Raw genomic sequence first — 19,136 nt, 5'->3', positions numbered from 1 at the left:
GTTCCCTTCTCAGGAAGGTAAACAACATGGCAACCAGAATTTCAAGGATGTCTGTCCAAACAAACTGTCCTGTCACAGTTGTATGTCACGGATGGTGGTTCCTCCTTGATCTTTACAAAAAGGAAACTTGTTTTCCACCCGCTAATGCTTATATACTACCCAAGTAAACAAGAAGGGGATGTTTGAGTTGTGCAATCCTTCTGTTGTCTTCAACTGAGACTAATGCAGAGTTGAGAGTTTCCAGTTTCCATTTGGCCCGGAATGAATAATATATATCAAGGTTAATGGACCCGTGTAATGAATAACATTTCTGAGAAGTAAGTTATTGTACCTCAACATCTGTAACAAGTCAACAAGGATGGGTTATCTATATCATTACTCTGTCAACAAGTGGCTACAGCACACAACATAGATAAATCCCAAAGGAGTCCCGCTGACTAAATGTAAAACAGAAAAGTACAAATCTGTTAAGCCATTAGGTTTATCTGAAGTATCTGTGCATAAAGAGTTCAAGGAGAGTGACGGTGGCACCATAAAGACAAAAGAAGGGGAGCAGTTTTAAAACAATCTGAAATATACAAATCACAAAGCTCTTGTCCTAAATATTTTAGCCATTAATGTATTCAATGCCTCTGCTCTGCAACGGCACACAAAACAAGTGTTACAAAGCCAGATGGCATTATCCTTACTCCTATCACACGGGCATACAGCTGTGTTATTAGTTTAAAGTCTGGAGTAGTAAGCAGCAAAATATTTGTTAAATAAAACACTCGAATGTATCAGAGATCACACAACCAGAAACTGCTCATCCTCATCTGCTGAGATAAGTATATTTGACACATTAAAGGGGAAACACTTGCCTGTTCTTAGATAATAAGAAATCTGGATACTATTAAATGTTACCTCATATTTACACCGATTGTGATCAAAACCACAATAAGATTCAAATCCGGAATACCAACGATGATAATATCATGAAATCTTATGCAACATGATCGAATATTCACGCTTATTCCCGGCACATGGATGGATTTATGTTTGACTAATCAGTCCGTAACGATTAGTCAGCAAGGTCAAGAACTGAATGAGGTCAGAGCTATTGTGTCATTTTACTGACCTTATCTGCTCGATGCAGCTTGTATTTATATAATTCTATTTTATAGTTCCTTAAAAATGAATAAATGTATTTATTTTCAAAATCTGGATCACAATTCTCTCGAAGCAAGATTTTCCTCATTGAAAACTGGTCTGACGTCCTGTGTAAATATGAAACGTCTCTTACATTTTGTCAGAGAATACTTTATTAGTAATGAAGTTCATCAAGCATGAGCATCACTAAAAGCATCTCTGCAGGGTATGATGGCCAGACTTCCTGTTAAACATGTATTTAAGAAAACAAAAGAAAGCAATAATAAGAAGAAGTTCAGAGCCTGTGCTGGCAGAGACCGTGTGGGAAGAGAATTTGTCTGGGGATTTAGTTTGCTGGCATGCCCTCTGAGTGCCACGCTCTTGTACGTATCTGGTATATTTCAGAATAAAAATCAAGTATACGATGGAATAAAATCTAAACTATTTGGGTCATAACACAGCTAGAACACTGCAGGGTCAGTAAGGCGATATGGCAGCATCATACCATGAAGCCGCTTTTCAGGGCAGACGATTCGTGTTTTCTCATGCAAGCTCGCAAAGCCTCCTTCCTTCCTCTTCATTCTCATCCAAATGACGCAAATTATAGGAAGTGCTTTTTTACAGATAAAACCTTCTTAAAAGCTCTACCCTTTGATGTGGCTGCAATTCAGATGAAGCTGATATGTTTCCTACAATTGGCCTTCAGGCCTCCATCTGATCTGGCTGAGATGGTTTTACATGTTCATGTTAAACTGACAATCCAAGACGATGCCATTCAGATTTTACAATCACAAGAAATTACAGATCCTAAATGGGTTGTAAATAATTTATTTTTAAATTATGAGTCCCCACATGTAAGTGCAAGTCAGGATGTAGGACGGCATTCATACTTGCACTTGATAGCCATTGTTAGTTATAAACAGTTTGACCTAAAATAGTGTTTTTTCACCAACAAGGTGATTTCCAGATACATGTTAGCTGAAAATCTGGCATATCCTTGGCGTTCTGTGCCATGAAAAAAATGAGGAAACTGTCAAGTAGAGGACACAAGAAGGGTCTAAAGATTTATCTGGCTCGTCATGATTTGGTGCTCTGTTTTTGCCAATATTGCTCGGGATCTTGTCAAAACTGATGTAATTATAAACACAGAAAAGTAACATAAGATTTTGTTCAACATGTAAAACCATCTGGATTGTATCTGATTGACAGTGGTTTAATTTTTGAGTATGGCAATGATCCCAAGAACACTGCCACTGCAGTAAAAACATAGATGGATAGAAAAACACACATGGATCACTAGGAGCCATGGATTGGCCTCCCCAGAGCCCGGACCTCAGCATTACTGAAGTAGTGTAGGATCATCTTGACAAAGAACAAAAGGCAGCCAAGAAAAAGAATCCAAGAAGAACTTTGAGTGTCCTTCAAGAAGCCTGGAGAACTATTCCTGAAGACTACTTAAAGAAATTACAAGAAAGCTAGCCTGAGAGCGTCCAGGCTGTGCCGAAAGGTGGCCACACCAAAGATTGACATTGAAGCACTTACGAAACGCACATGCGTCTTATATACTTTATTTCCATGGTTGTTTACACGTTTTTCAGCAAATCGCTTCACCGATTTCCAATTTTCCTTTCAAAATATAACAAAATCGAGAGTGGCTCAAGATTTTTGCGCAGAGCTGTAAGTCATGAGATAAATTATCCTCACAATGACCTGATGGCTCTTTTAAATGGTAGCAGCACTATTTGTTTTGTCTTTTAATAACAGTGAATTACCGGCATTTATATGAAAATTATGACCGAACAGAAAATACTTCCAGCCAATGGACAGTGGTGGATGAACTAATCCAGAAAGCATCGGCAAATTATTTATTAACCATCACAAATCCAATAATTACAACTTATCGATCCTCGTGTGTGGTCTCGAGTTATAATAATGACCCTGGAATTGGCGTCGGCATAAAAAGTTTGTCCTTTAATTTCGTCATGTTTGTTATAACTGCTGATGGTCCACTTATGCGCTTGTTTCTTCTGAAGCGTTTTTTCTTATCTAAGCCAAACGTAAATGACTCATTATAATCCCACCGCCTGCCGCTGGCTGTTTTGACAGACCGCTGATTTACAATATTTGTAAATGTCCTCCTGACATTAGTCTGCGCACTGTGCGCTCTGTGTGCCAAGAACATAGTCTGCTTAAGGGAAGCTGGCGAGTGGGGAGAGACACTAATTTTTTCCTCTGGTCCTAAGGGGTCTCCTTCTCTATATAAGGCTCTCAGAGTTCTCAGGAGTTACACAGTCTCTATGTTCCCCGGGAACACCACCAATAGCAGCAGCCTGCTCCTCTCATAAGAGAATTAACAGCTTTCCGGCGCTCAGAGGAAGCTGCACCGAAAATACTCAATCTACTGGATACTAACAAAGAAACAGAGAGGTGAGCACGCTTTCTTTCTTTCTTTCTTTCTTTCTTTCTTTCTTTCTTTCTTTCTTTCTTTCTTTCTTTCTTTCTCCGAAACAACCCGTACTTTATAATGCACATTCTCTGCAACAGCAGGAAAGGCAGAACTGCCCACCTGGTGAGATTTGCTGCAGATTTATTCATGCACTCACATCGCGATATAAACTTCTGACACATTGTAACTCTGATGTTAGCAAGACACCGGTCTTCAGTGTCTGCAGCCCGGAAAGTGCCGTAGCATGATGGAAACCCTATGTGCAGGAAGTAACCTTATGAGCAAAGCATTTTAAGTGTATTTGGAGGTTATCGATATGATCAAAAGATTATATTTCATTTATGGAAGCCTATATTTTAGAATTCTGGGACCAGGATATAACAGAAGAAATAACTTACTTAATGATGACCTTTAAGGTTTCTGAAGAAGAAGAAGAAGAAAAAAAAAAGCCCAAACCCCCAAAACAATAAAATGAAATTTAAAAAAGTAATTGCAAATTACAAAAATTTCAAGTGACTGCAAAAAGTTATATAAATGATAGAATCTACATTATGGCATGTGTTTTTGTTTACATTCAGCCTCGTGGTGAGCTGGAGATGAGGTCAGTCCGTCTTTGGATCAGATAGGAGCTCCAGAAGTTGAAAAAGGAGTCAAGTTTACATAGACGAGATGTCGATACGTACGTGCGTTCAGGTTTTCTCCTCTGTCTGTCACTCTGGTATCGAATTCATGAGAGCCTTGAGAAGGGCCCAGACAGAGAAGCTGGTAGAGGTTCAGTGTGAAGACGGGGCACAGGGAAAGAAGAAGGGTGTGGCGGCTGGGCTGCCTGTTGGCTCACAGTTCCCTGAGCTGGCACAGCATGTTGACACAGAGCCGATGCCAGACCTCAGGCTGCATCTCCAGCCAAAGGGAAAGAGGTGAAGGGATTCAAGGATAAGAGCAACCAGTGCAAGCTGGTTTATTTTTCCTTTCTTCTCTGATCACCCTGACTGACTGCTCTTCTCTCTTTCTAGAAGTTTATGACTTAGGGATATTTGGTTTAGCTTTAGTTTTGGACGTCTTGCCTCCACCTTGTTGCCTTTCGGAGCGAGGTCAGGTAAAGAGTCAGTTACACAATATTATGAACCTTCCTAATATGTGTGAGGAATGCAGTGTTTTGCCTAATGAGAGCTGAGTGAGAAGTTGTCAGCTTGAACTCAGGTCCCCCTCAGCAGATCTCACTGTGCTGCTTGGCTTGGCTAAAATAACTGGAGTGATACAGGATGGATGTTGTATATAATTAAGGTGCACTAGGTCCAGGTGGGTTATGTACACAGACTTTTTCATACATTTTTAGTCATGAATATAAAACTAATTTATTAGGGACACTTTATGTCATATTAATGTTTATGGTCAAATAATTGAGGTTGTTATGAATAAGACAGATCCTTGTACATTAAGACTGAGGCCACTAAAAATGATCATTTAAGCATTTAATGTCACAATATGTTACAAGCTGATCATGTACACTTCACAGTGTCTGAAAAGGAAACAAAATGCCTCAAATAATCAGCAATTTATCAGATAAATCTAATGGAAGTTTATGATTATAATTTTGTTCATGCTATATGAGAGTGGTTGATTGAACTCTGTGGCCAATATCTGTTTCATACACCTTTCAGTATATTTTATGGCACTGCAAATAAACAAAAACACCTTCATAACCTCAAAAAAATGAACATTGAAGTATTTCTTTTATGCTTTGGCCTAAATAAAACCAAGCATTCAGAAGCTTCTCAAAGAAATGTTGTTATTGCAGGGCAGTCATTTTGGATTGCATCAGAGTCTATTGGCCCAAATAGTAAAACAGTCATAAGATGGCCAAAAGCCGAACTTACACAAAGCAGAACTGCAGAGAAAAAAAAGTCCACCTTTGAGTTAGGAAATTTTATTTTACTGCTCCTCCCCATCACCAAACACTCTTCATCAGTAGGAGTTATAACACATAGCAATGCAAAGGGAATATTGAAGAGTTATCAACTAAAAACAACCTGAAGGAGAGACAGATATTAAAGAAGAGTCTTGCTGTGCAGTCGTTTCTAGGTGTGTGCATTTATTTTGCAACTTTATTAGAAGAAGTGCCTCCTATATTAGTTAAGTGTGGGAAGTGTGTGTGCCCATATTTTGTAATCTGGTCATTTTCTTGAATCACAGAGGAAGGAAACCATCATTGAATCGTCATTTCCACCCTGCAGATTTTATCTGGAACTGTGAAAGGAGCCTCTCTATATCCACAAGCTGCTGTCTAGTCCTAAAGTATAAACTACGCAGCTCAAGTGTCAGGATGACCTGCGCTACAGTGACCTGGCCCCTTGTCCTCGTCCTCGTGCTGTTGTGCATCAGAGACTCGGCTTCCCTCTTCCTGCCAGACTCCAGTGAGCTCAGGAAGCTACTGAGCCGCTATGAGGAGGAAGCAGAGCAGAAAGGCACCAGCAACACAGCTGGTAACAGGACCCGCCGAGCCATCCTCTGGTCAGACCGTGAGGAGATCCTGCAGCTGCACAACAAGCTGAGGGGTGGGGTTTACCCCACTGCTTCAAACATGGAATACATGGTAAGATTATTGACCTATTTCAGTATTATCATGCAGATAAAGCTAACCTTTTACTTTACCCTGGAAAAAAACTGTTATACTTATTTCTTGCACTTGATTTTTTAATTTGCTTTACTTGAGTGGTTTTGCAGAATTCACAGTTCAGTCTTACATTTATTTACCTTATATTGAACCTTCTTCAGCTCATCAGTTTAATCACTGTGTGAAACAAGCTTCTCTTTATGCCAACCTTCATGTTTTTGGCTTTACCTTGCAAACACAGGAGTTGAACAGTAGGTGGGCGGGGCTTCTGTGCTCACAGTCAGGTTGTGCCTGAGATCACGATATAAGGAATATCTCCTCTAAGTGACATCACAAAGAGCCATAGTAAGAGAAGCAGATCTTTTACCATGTATCATCATATATATGATATATATACTCAAATGATATGAACACAGGATTATATATAATATATATAATGATATATAAACATAGCAGCTTCTCAGGTAATTTTCATCTGTCAGCAGCACCAATGAGGTTGGTAATCAGGGTTTTAGTTGACGTACAAAAAGTGGTGTTGCCGTAATAAAAACAATCGTTTCTCTCTGCTGGAAACATGTAGTCAAGATGTTGAACTACTGCCAGCCTGCTGTGCCACGCTTTTATGGGGAGGATAATAATGCTGACTCTGTCCTACCTGCAAACAGCTCAGCACATGCGGCTTGGTTAAAAGAGGAAGGAGAATAAGGCTGGAAAAGGGAAACTTAAGGGACCGCATGGCACATTAATACATAAAGTAGGAGAGGGATTATTGTGGAGACAAAAATAAGCTTATTGAAAACCACGTGCTCCATAAAGTTGAGAGAAGCAGTGGTGGCCTGTGTGTCTCTGGAGTGTGGTTACACTGTGAAGGAAAATGTCTGCAGACTGTCTTTGCTCTCTCAAATTCCAGCGAACAGGCAGTGGATGTGTTTGTGTTAGTGTAAGGGTGTTTGGAGTTACAGTGCTGTCTGTGTGTGCATGTGTTAGCGACCACCAAAAGGCTGGAAATTTACTGAAGGGATGTACTTTGAGGGGCCATGGTGTATGGAGTGTTCAGTCACTTCACAGTGCCCCCTCCAAAGTGGGAGTCAGGTATCTTCTCTGTTTTCCACCCTCTTGTCCACTGCTATAATAAATCCCACTGAGGAAATTTGGATAATTCAGCTGTGATTGCTGGAGATTTGTAGTGGACCAAGGCCAGGCGCTAGGAGCTCCGCTCAAATGTCACCATCTAAGGATATTGTTGTACTTGTGTGCGGCTTAGTTTCAGCTTAATGGGAGAGAAGGAAGTGCAAGAGCAGAAGAGCAGGTTGAGGGAAGGAAAGCATAGTGTGGATTGCACTTGATACAGCAGGTGATGAATGATTGTTTTCTTATATGCATGCAGATTTGGGATGATGAGTTGGAGCGATCTGCCACTCAGTGGGCAGAGGAGTGTCAGTGGGACCATGGACCTCAGGACCTGCTCATGTCTATTGGACAAAACCTGGCAGTTCACTGGGGCAGGTGAGACACATTCTTATTAAATATGAATATTTTATTGCTTTATTTTGGAAAATGACTTTTTTTCAAAATCTGAGAAAAAAAATCATTGGACCTTATCCTCTTCTGTACTTTGTAGATTATTTGTTAGACATTTGTAGGAATGCGACCACCTTTGATGTTGAATAACCATCTAACTGATGTCATGGATGTTTTTTTTATGTCCATTTGAGATGTGTGGACGTCCTTGTTAGAATTTCTGGCAAGAGAAAGTTCATCTAAATGTGTATATAATGTATATATTAAACAAAATAAGGTAAGTTCACTACACAACAAATAAACTGGAATTTAGATGTAAAAACTGTAAATGGCTAAAAAAATTTTTTTTAGTGATGCTAGACATCTGTTGACAACCATGTACTGACCACATTGCATTGCTGTTCAAAAAACAAAACAAAGCAATGAATTCCTTCTTTGCAATAGTCAAAACTTTATTTCTCACTTTGTAAGAGCGTGAGGAGGCTTGTGTTCTACATGCGTTCATTCACCTTATTGTGACCAGTTTTGATGAAGGGGATAACACCTGGTTTTCAGCCATGTTTGCTGGGTAATTTGTATTAAGCAAAATACAGATAAAAGACTTTAATCAGTGGACGTAAGGCTGTTAATCAACATGGCCATGCCCCCTAATATTAAGTCCCAAACAAGTGAGTTATAATCCCACTCCTCCTCTCAACTGTGCAGTTTTCGTTTTAAGTTAAACCAAAAAGGGCTTGTATGAGTTTGTAAGAATTCAAATTTCATAGCTAAAGTTGGGTCTCAGCCCTTTAAGGTGGCTGCTTGATCAACAGGAGTTTTAAACATGCTCTAGGACTAGCACGGTGGAATTGTTAGTCAGTCAGTCCACCATTTTTAGCCCAGAATAAAAAATCTGAGCAGCTACTATATGGATTAAGAGCAACTTTATTTCCACTGCTCCTTTAAGCAGATTTGCAATCATTTTTCTGAAGGCTATAAATCTGAACTTTAACTGAGTGGCAGTTTTCTTGTAGCTTTTTTGTACCAAGTGACTCCTAAACGTCCTTATAAGAGATTATCATCAACTCTAAGCAAAAGTGATGAATGTTGTACTTGAGCTACTTAAACTATAACAAAAGTGTCAGTGCATGAACCATAGGTATTGCTAGTCCTTGTTCATATGGAGTCTGATATGAATGAGGTTGTGTGTGTGTGTCCAAGTGGACATCAGACAGTAGGCCTCTGTGTTTAATAGTGTATGGCTATCGCAGCAGGTGCCCTTCCAGGAATCTGCCCTCATTCTCACAAACCCATTCCCCCTTCCTACTCCCTTCTTTTCTTCCTGTGCCAAAAAACCCTGATGCGGAGTCATTTTTTCACTCCCCCTCTGCTCTCCATTTATAAGCTCTGCACGTTTCAACACCGTAAAAAGAGATGTTTATAATAGGAGCTAGAATTGATTTGTTAAACTGGGAAGCTGTGTTTAGCTTTGCTCTAATTCTTTTTGTTGTTGTCTTTTAGCTTGATTTGATTCCCTCTGTTATGGAGGGAACAGACTGCTGTTCCGTGTGCCAGGTTATATTCAGACTCATCATTTGAGGACAAAAGGGTTAGAGCAAGGGTAGAGCAAGGCAGGTTCATGTAGTTTCTCAAGTCTAGCCAAAGCACCTGGCAGATACCCCAGATGTTTCCCTTTTGCCCCTGGTACCCTGTGACTGAGCCTACTGTCTGTTTGTGTGTGTGTGTGTGTGTGTGTGTGTGTGTGTGTGTGTGTGTGTGTGTGTGTGTGTGTGTATCCTACAGATACCGTTCACCTTCCTCCCACGTCCAATCCTGGTACGATGAAGTGAAGGACTACACCTACCCCTACCCTCATGAGTGCAATCCCTGGTGTCCAGAACGTTGCTCTGGGCCAATGTGCACTCATTACACCCAGGTGAGACAAATACAAGAAAAAGGTTTGTCATCTTTGTTTGAAGCCCACAATTAACTCTGCATAGCATAACACAACTGAATCTCTGACTTAAGTGTTGGTGGTCAAGTCAGAATGTGGGTAATGTTGGCACCATATTTGGACAAGTAAAAAGAATACATGAAATTTCCACTGCACCATCTGCTGCATTGGGAGTCTGACAGTTTAAATTTAAGCTGGTGGACTGCTCTTTTAAGAAATCCCTGAGCAGTAACTTATAAACCTGCTCTTAACTTGATCAATTACTACAAGAACCTGCAAAGTTTGATAACTTGATGCAAATAATTCAAGAAAAGTTTGTTTTTTTTAAAAAAAGAAAAAAAAAAGAAAGAAAGACGCTCAAAAGAAACAGGAATGAATGAGCCTGCCTCATCCTTCCCCAGACATTACTTTGTGGATGTTGGGATGAGTTTACAGAAACATTTAGACTCCTCCCTGAAACCTGATTGCTGCCATCTGGTAGTCATTTTCATCCCACCAGACATGCCACACCGTTTGACCTGGATTCTTTTGAAGATGCTGCAGAGTGGGCAATGCCAAGTCTGAGCATCACCACCTTTTCTCTGTAAGTGCCGATACACGTGCAGTCCAGGCAGTCAAACCACATTTTAATCGCACTGTCCTGGATTACCAGCACTCACCAGCTGACTCACTGCTTCCACTGAACATTCCTGAAGGGGGAGAGTGCACGTTTGGGAGGAAAGCTTGGAGACGCTTTCGAATATGATGTCTTGTATTCCCTGTCAAATGGCACATCATTCATCTGCAACACCACTGCAGGAGCTTTCCGTTTCGTGAGCTGCGTTATTTTACTGTGGACAGTTCTGGGGCTTGGAGAATTTCTTTCCAAGTTAAGATATTAAAAACTGACATTTCCTCCTTCTAACTGGATGATGAAAATACTCCCGGTTGTGTCACAGAGGGCAAACTGGGTTCACGTGATGACCACGTGACTGAAGAAGAATAACAGAACAGGCAGTCTTGGAAATCCCAAAGGCCTCATTAGTTATAACTGCCTAAATAGGTGCTTCCTCTGGAATGATGGTGGACCTATCGGTTGTGAGGAAAGAGAGGCAACAAATCTAGGTTACGAGATCGACTGTTTACTTTTCTGTGTGTCCTTTCGGAAATTGTACGTGCTAATGTTTGCCATTTACTTTCCCCTCCCCTTTTACAGCTGGTGTGGGCAACTACTAACCGAGTGGGCTGCGCTGTGCACGTGTGCCCAAGGATGAACGTGTGGGGAGAAATATGGGAGAATTCTGTTTACCTTGTGTGCAACTATTCCCCAAAGTAAGATCAGTATTCCTCCATGCTGTACTGATCGTTAACACCTCTGGTCTCCAGGCTCTTGTTTACATACCTTCTCCTTACAGGGCTCACAAAAGCTGCATTTTGAGTTGTTAATATAGTTGTACTGTAGATAAGAAACACTAGCTGTCCAAAGCATTCATATGACATATTGTTGCCATTAAAATTCCTCCAGAAGTCAGAGTAAAAATAGTAATTATGAGGTACGGGGAAAGAAAATAAGAGCAGAGTAGGAGTTTGTTTTCCAGACAGCCTATGAGATGTAATTGCCTTAGAGACAAAGAGGAGTGTTTTTGCTACAAGGTCACGAACCCAGTGACGTTGACTCATGGTTAATTTCCACCTTACTCAAGACGCCCATTGTTCAAAATTTCTGCAGGGGCAACTGGATCGGAGAGGCTCCATACCAGCATGGCCGACCTTGTTCCCAGTGCCCTCCAAGCTATGGAGGAGGATGCAGAAATAACCTTTGCTACAAAGGTGAGCGAACCCACGCGATTTTCCCTCAGTCATTTTAACATTAAACTGGTTACCAAGCTGAACCCTATCTGTCCTTTTACAGACTCTCAGCAGCCAGAGATTGAAGACATGAATGAGGTGGAGAAGCCTCAGGTCCCACTGCCACCTCGTACCACTGCCAGACCTAAAACTATTGCTCCAAAGAAACCTGTGTCCAGACCCTCCAGTCCCAAGAACACTAATCCCAGGACAACGCCTTCAAAAGCTCCCAGCAGCACTTTTCTTGGTAGCTATAGCAACTGTATACCTATCAAAATCATCATGAATTTTAATATTTTACACTTTTTAATATGTTTTTTTCCCTTGCAGCTCACAATATTAAGTGTGAGACAAGACTGCGAGATAAATGCCGTGGCTCAACCTGCAGCAGGTGAGGTTATTTCAGTGTGTTTTAATGTAAAATTAGTTTAAGATTTGCAAATAAGATAACACAGTTTGCAGTATCCATGCACTGTGGTGGCCAACTTGCTTTCTGACTCTGCAGATACAACTGTCCTGCTAACTGTGTGCAAAAGAAAGGAAAAGTTTGGGGAACTGTCACTTATGATGTGGTGAGTCTGTCCTGTATGAAGCAAACTTACTGCATCATGCAGCAGTTTATAATGGGACCGTAAACGTGGTTTAGTCTGGTTTCACACTGGACGACAACATATAAGGCACTAAATAATATCTCATATGTATCCTGTATGTAAAATAGGCTTCAGGACATCCAAGTATTAGGTTTTTCCTAAAATTCCGGTTTTATCATTTATCCTAATCTAATGAGTGTTGTTTTCACATTTTTTAAATTCTTTTCTCGCATTATGGAACTGTTTTGATTTGGTATTTGATTTGTAAATAAGAGCTTTGCTATTTTTACAGGATTTTCACCCAGCGTTTGTTTTTCATTGTTTCAGCAATCAAGTATTTGCCGAGCTGCTATCCATCATGGTGTGATTGACAACAACGGAGGACTAATCGATATCTCCAGAATGGATAAGTTACCATTCTTTGTCAGATCTACAAAGAATGGCATTGAGTCTCTCAGGTAGATATATGTACTCTGAAGGGAACATATAGGAAACAAATGTGCCTGCTTCTGTGACTAACACAATGAAATAATTTGGTTTCGGAAGACTTTACAGGTTTCTAAATTTGATGTGTTTTACAGTAAATATAAAGCTGGAAATGCCTTCACAGTGGCCAGAGTGAAAGGTAAGTGAAGCATTTCTTTTGTTCGGAGGAGCTTTGAGTCACGATTGTGTGCTGATTTGCATTATTTTCAGATATATATTAGAGTTTTAAGTGATTTTCTTTTCTCTCTCTCTGTGACAGAAATGACAGCTGATTGTTACACCACAGTGGCTGAAATCTGCCCTTACAAAGAACCAAACTCACACTGTCCAAGGTGTCACCACACATCCAACATTTGATTACTCAAAAACAGCTTTTTACTACAACAGTAGATGACATATTTAATGCTTGTCCTCTCAGATAAAAAGTAAATTAAAGTAAATGGACACTTGGTGTTTGTATTAGTTATTTACATTATTGTACAAAGGTTCTGAGACACCCCACATTTCTTTATATTTTGCTAGGAAAATGGGAAATAGTTTCTTGAAACTTGTGCAAACATACATAGAAACATGGTGTAAAGGGCTAAAATAGAGTTTGTACAATTCTGATGAGCTGCAAAATCAAAATTTGGTACGAGCACCTTCATTCTTCAGCATACATTAATAGTTTAACAAACAATAAATATATCCCCCTGAAGATTGTCGGGTAAAAGGACATAACTGAAAATCAAGAACAAGAACAAACAAGTCTGGCACCTTGGAAGCGAAATATGAAGAAGGGTGGGAGGGGTGGCCCAAGACTTTTGCACAGCACTGTATGCATAGCAAATAAATAGTTTCGAATTTAATATAATGCAGTTGAAAATAAAATGTAAATGTTTGTCTTTTTGCCAACTACATCCGTTAACTGAGAATATAGGAATGCTAAATGAAAGTGCTAAAATATTACCACTTATTGAAGAAACCCTCCCATAGCAAAACATCTTTCTATGACTCTTGTCTGTCAGATTTATACTCAAGTGCAATTTGTTTCTCAGAGTCTTCTGTCCAGAGAACTGCAAGGCTCAGCCCTCATACTGGTCGCCTGTTATTGGAAACAAGATTTACACAGATGTAAGTAACACTAGCTTCCAATCTGTATCTTCTGAATTAAGGGGCAATAAACCACAATCAAGTAAACGTATGTGTTTCAGTTTGTGCAACTAATACACAACCTACCTGCTGGTGTGTACTTTTATGTGCTTTTAAAGTGTATGTTTTATTCCAATAATGCTAGGATGGTAGGAATAAAAAATAAATAAAAAAAATTAGCTGATTGTTTATTATAACTTGTTGGCCTCCTCAGCAAAAACGGGGAGATGTCTGAATGATTATGTCTGCGTGATTATGTTGCATGGCCATGAACAACAGCTGAATCATAGGATCATGGAGAATTGGAGTAATGAAATGACAAACCGGAGAATGTCTTTGACTCTATAGGGCTTTACCACTCAAGCATTATCTCAAACTAAGTGCCTCTTTTTCACTGAAGAAGACACAGAAAGAAATACTCCTAGGAAGACTGGTTTAGAATATCTCTCTGAAGTGACTTAAAAAGATGTTTACAGTGGAGAGGACACTGTAAAGTGCCCTTCAGACTAAACATATCAGATGTAAAATGTAAAAGCTTTTATGTTACTTTCGAAGTTTATTTTAGAGCTGCTAATCTGTGAATTCACATGAGGTCAATGCTGGGTTTAAAGAGCTTAACCACTGATGAAACTGACTCTTAACCAGATCACAGGTCCTCTGAGGTCCTGAAACAAGCACACTTGACTCATAACAAATGCCCAGCACCCAGGAATGCTTTGCAATCTGAGGCACCCACATCTGTTTCCACAGTGGTGTATAAGCTGAATGTTGGTTAAACATGAGGCATAAACTGTCTGGTTACAATCTCTGGTAGGGTGTATGGACAGTCTGATCTATGTTTGGAGTAGAAATGATTGATTGTACTCCAAACTGTTGATAAGAGCTCATGGTCTGTTTTGCTGGAGCCATGCTTCTGGCTCAAACTCTACTCCTTGAGTGTGTGTGTGTGTGTGTGTGTGTGTGTGTGTGTGTGTGTGTGTGTGTGTGTGTGTGTGTGTGTGTGTGTGTGTGTGTGTGTGTGTGTGTGTGTGGTTGCTGACGTCTTTCTGTAAAATATATTTTATGCTGTATTAAACAATTATTAAACTGAAGTAATGTTTGCACAGTGAAAAAGTGGTTTTCCATCTTTTTAAATCCTCTCTCAAGTTCACCATATCTTCTCTTCACAGAACTCCAGCATTTGCAAAGCGGCCATCCATGCAGGCGTAATCAAACCCAATGGTGGTTTTGTTGATGTTTTGCCTCTGGACAAGAGAAAGAGCTACACAGGAGTTCTGAAAAATGGCATCCAATCTGAAAGGTACTGCTCCACAGGGATTTTGGAGATTACTATTATTCCTGACAACTATGTTTAAAATGTAGCCCTTTAAACAAGCAATTGCCAACAGTGAGGAGTAAAAACTCCTTTTAACAGGAAGAACGCTTCGGCAGATCCAGGCTCTGTTAGGGGCAGCCATCTGCCACTACTAGTTGGAGGTCAGGGGGGAAGTTAGGATAGCAAAAAGGCACACCGTGGGAGAGAGAGGCAGAGTTTAGTTATTAAACGAAATATAGCAATGGTGTATAAACACATAGAGAGGGAAAACACATGAGTAAAGAAGAAAAGGTCAGTGGATCAAGGGAAGCCCCAGCAGCATCAGTAACTCAAGGGAGGATTCAGAGACACCTGTTCCATCTCAAACTATATGCTTTATCAAAAAGGGACATTTTATTTCTCTTTTAGGAGGAGTTAATTTAATAAAAATCAAATTAAAGTTAATCGAAGGTGGAGTTTTATATCAAATTTTGTATAAAGTGTAGTCACCAAAAAGTCAAATGCAACTGAAATAAAAACCAGAAGCTTGCTGAAATTTAGACAAGTAAACTGTCCAAGAGAGTCTGAAATAGAACAAGGCACTTTTAGCTGCTCCCTTATTTCGAATGGATGGACACTGGATGCTTTTCCTGATACAACTCTTTCATTTCTCCAGGTTTAGGACCAGACCTGAGATTACATTAGCTCGTGACCCCTTGAGACTGGGTTTGTGTCTCCTCCCAGTCTCAAACTGGGGATCTGTCGTGTTTAAGGTGAATGTGTTAACCATTACACCTTGGAGCTGTAAAAGAGACTATAAAATATGCCAGAGAAAAGTGCTTTTATTCACTATACCCTATCTTGATTTATGTGCACTGTAATACTGCAAGTAGTGGGTTCCCTTCATGCACACTATGCTTCTCAAATCAGTCTCACATCTGTGGCCGGCTCCAGTGGACTAAGCTCAGGCAAAGAAGCCCTTGTGGCCAGTTCTAGTGGCATATGGGGTTGTAAGAGTAATGGTGTGGTTTGGTGTGTGGACGGCCCACACATGGGACCTTTGCTTACTTTACTCAGGCATTTCAATTGAGTGTGCAAAGTGCTGAATGGTCAAAAGCATGCCAAGTCTTATTCTCTGAAATCTAATGCAGAGCTGTGAAGGTTTCACTCGGGGCATTCGGATAGGAGGTCAGTAGATGGCTGAGAGAAAGTCTGTGCCATGTGCCAACATCATGGCAGGGTGGGCAGCTTGGATTACTGGTGAAGTAATCACATCCTATCCAATTACTCGAGGCTGGAAATGCTGTCAGCCACTTAGAGTGCTTTCCTATATGGACAATTATTTGTGATTAGATACCAGTTGCACTGGCCTATCATGATTATGTAGCATGGCAAGACTTTGAGATATTTCCGCTAATGAACAAATTACAGCCGTCCAGTTCAACACATGAGGTAATTGGAAGATTCAGTCACAGAAATATAAATACAATGAGTGATTCTGCAAATGTGTCCTTTCCTCCTAAATGTATCATGTGCACCATGACTGTGTGCTTTTGATGGCTCTGATTGGTTGAGGAACTGGAGGGGTCTCATTTGACTTAAAGGAGCACACAAACTCACGGGAAAGCAAGATTATTCCACATTTGCTCCTTCACCTTTGATCAGGCTTCTGAAATTTGCTTCTCAGAATTTTGAAAGAACATACTTTTTCATGGTGTAGTGATAAAATTAACACTTTTTTGTCATGTCCATTTGCAGCAGAAGCAACATGGAGGGAGGATCCTTCCGAGTCTTTACTGTGAGGCAGTGAGACTTAAGTTCAGTAACCTGAAGACCAACAGAGTCACCTCAGCTGCTCTCGAAGAGAAGAAAGTGCCCATAGCTTTGATGCCATGGCTGTTTGTCTGTCCCATCTGACTGACAGAAACTTTCCCCACTCAGTTAACAAACAGTAGTCATACAGTAAAATTCATCCACTCATCCAACACATTGATAGTCCTTCATGTTCCTTCATCTTTTCTTAGACTTACATAATCTGTGAATACAGAATTTTTTTTTAAATTATATTATATAAAATGCATTGAACAGCTGGTGCTGGAAGTTTTGAGTTAGACTTGTGTTACAAAAAGCAATATGTTTACATTGGTGTTCCTATTACAAGTGTTATTTGTTTTTCATACACAGGAATGTATCCAGATCACACTGTATTTAATCATTGTGTACAGAATATATTATATTTTGTTTTTTTTAAAGAAATAATAACATGTTTAAGTTCTAGCCATTTAAAAAATATATAGCCCTCTTCTTCATCATTGCTTTTCTAATTCTTAGCAGCGAAGTCCAAGTTTAGTGTGAGCAAAGATGTTTTGCTGGGTTTTTTTGACCAGAAATTTTGAAGCACAAATATTCTGCGAAATGAATGTGTATAAAGGCAGCAGGCACTGCTGGAGAGAAGTAATATTTTCCTTAAGAAGACTAGTGTTGCTTCAGTGCCTGCCATGTGGATGGAGAGCCGGTGTAGGTGAGACAGTTTGTGCACTTATAATAATAAGTAGTAACATCCCAATTTATATTTATTAACTGCTCAGTGCTTTCTTCTTTTCTTTGTTTCTAATAAATACATTTCATGAAAATGCAAAATGCTCCCCCCCTTCCCACGTGAGACCGTTGAATGTGTTGCATGTTTCAGGTACAAAGAGTGCTTTTTGTTCAGAGACTGGACCACGTTGTGAAGGTTTGACACTAACACTGTGCAGAACACACAGGAGACAAGTGTAATATCTCTCACCATAGTGGATTAAAGCACGGTTGTGTTTGGTCAGGTCTGATTAATAGTTTTGCTCTTCATTTAGCTCTGTGATATAATTTTACATGCACAGACATGAGGGAATGATACTCAGTAGAAACGAATGAAATAAATGTAAAGTCCATTTTGTGTAGAAGTGCTGCCCTCCTGCAAAACGCACCCAACATCATAGTCCCATTTAGCCCGTTTAACCTACCTGCTGGTTTTCTTCTTTTCCAACTTCCTGTCTCTTTATCCTACCTCAGTCCTATCGCTGTGCTTAGTATTTAGATCTTTTCTATGTGGGAATTTTGTGGAAAACGCTAAAGGTTTTGTAAAGTTGTGGGATCTGTAAATACTAAGATTTTTGTTTTTGAATCATCTTTATACAGTAAGATTAAAATTAAGTAATTGTGTGAATTTGTTTCAATTGTCTTGGATGTATTGCGTTTATACAGGTTTAGGGTGCCTTCTATACTTTTTGCACAGTTTGAAAATCGAGTGTCTTACAAATCCCAGTGTACACAATTCTTTTTTTCTTTTAAATTAAAAAGTCTTGTCAAATATGATATTTTAGAAATCATTACGCATCATGGGTGTTATTTTGTGATTGTTTTTTGTGTGTTTGTGAGCAATAATATTTGAAGAATGAGCCGCTTTACTAAGTAAAGGATAATATCCATATCCAGAAAAGTGAAGCAACCCTTAGCTTACTCTTAGCTACATAAGGTCCTGACTTCATGACCATGAAATGTTACAAGTCTGGCTTTAACTGGTGTCCACAGTAACGTGGTTGAAACCAATGCCTGTGCAGATTGCAAAAAAATGTATTTTAATAAGATCTTGTAACTGTATTAAATGTACTTTGGCCTCAATGTTGGACTAAAATCTGTGTGACATGAATTATGAATGAAATTTAGATCCAGGCCACCCAGGATTTGTCCATTATCTTTGGAAAAATATAACTGACCATGTTCACAACCTGGCTCTGCTTCTTGTGGGCACAAGCATAATGGGCGGAGCTGAGCAACACAAATAGGGATCACTTCTCACGGACTTACACATAATCTGCCAATAGGGTCTTAATAATACAGGAAAGAAGAAAGAAAGAAAGAAGTTTGTCTGCATGACTATAATATCATCATCCTGTAATTCCAATTAAAAAATCAAGGCCAAAGGTCATGTGTTATTTATGATTGGGGTAAAGGTGGCTGAATGGAGAAAGAGGGAAAAAACAATCTTGTAAACAATAATAACTCCTCATAAGCCCAGGGGTTATATGAGAGGCAGATGTTCAGTTTCAGTTAAGCCCTCGTTGGACAGGACCCTGACTATCCTACTGATAAACAGCTGCAACTGGCTTGTGTGATGACTGTTTTAC

The 19,136-nt window shown here is 39.8% G+C and overlaps 1 protein-coding gene across 2 annotated transcripts; it reads left to right on the top strand.

Moving 5' to 3' along the window:
* Positions 1-3,491: 3,491 nt before the first annotated feature.
* On the top strand, positions 3,492-18,736 carry crispld2 (cysteine-rich secretory protein LCCL domain containing 2). Of its 2 annotated transcripts, none has more exons than XM_026168529.1 (15): positions 3,492-3,555; positions 5,809-6,167; positions 7,576-7,694; positions 9,492-9,624; positions 10,838-10,953; positions 11,351-11,451; positions 11,534-11,716; positions 11,800-11,860; positions 11,975-12,041; positions 12,387-12,517; positions 12,641-12,684; positions 12,805-12,877; positions 13,583-13,658; positions 14,846-14,976; positions 16,729-18,736. In XM_026168529.1, the coding sequence occupies exons 2-15, from the start codon at positions 5,898-5,900 to the stop codon at positions 16,778-16,780; spliced, it is 1,557 nt and encodes a 518-aa protein (XP_026024314.1). In that variant the 5' UTR covers positions 3,492-3,555; positions 5,809-5,897; the 3' UTR covers positions 16,781-18,736. The 2 variants fall into 2 exon arrangements, with proteins under 2 accessions (XP_026024314.1, XP_026024305.1); XM_026168520.1 differs by lacking the exon at positions 3,492-3,555 and adding an exon at positions 5,582-5,656.
* The last annotated feature ends 400 nt before the right edge of the window (positions 18,737-19,136 follow it).

The sequence above is a fragment of the Astatotilapia calliptera genome, chromosome 1 (genome assembly GCF_900246225.1).
Source record: "Astatotilapia calliptera chromosome 1, fAstCal1.2, whole genome shotgun sequence".
NCBI classification, from domain to species: Eukaryota; Metazoa; Chordata; class Actinopteri; order Cichliformes; family Cichlidae; genus Astatotilapia; species Astatotilapia calliptera.
This window is presented reverse-complemented; position numbering and strand designations above follow the sequence as displayed.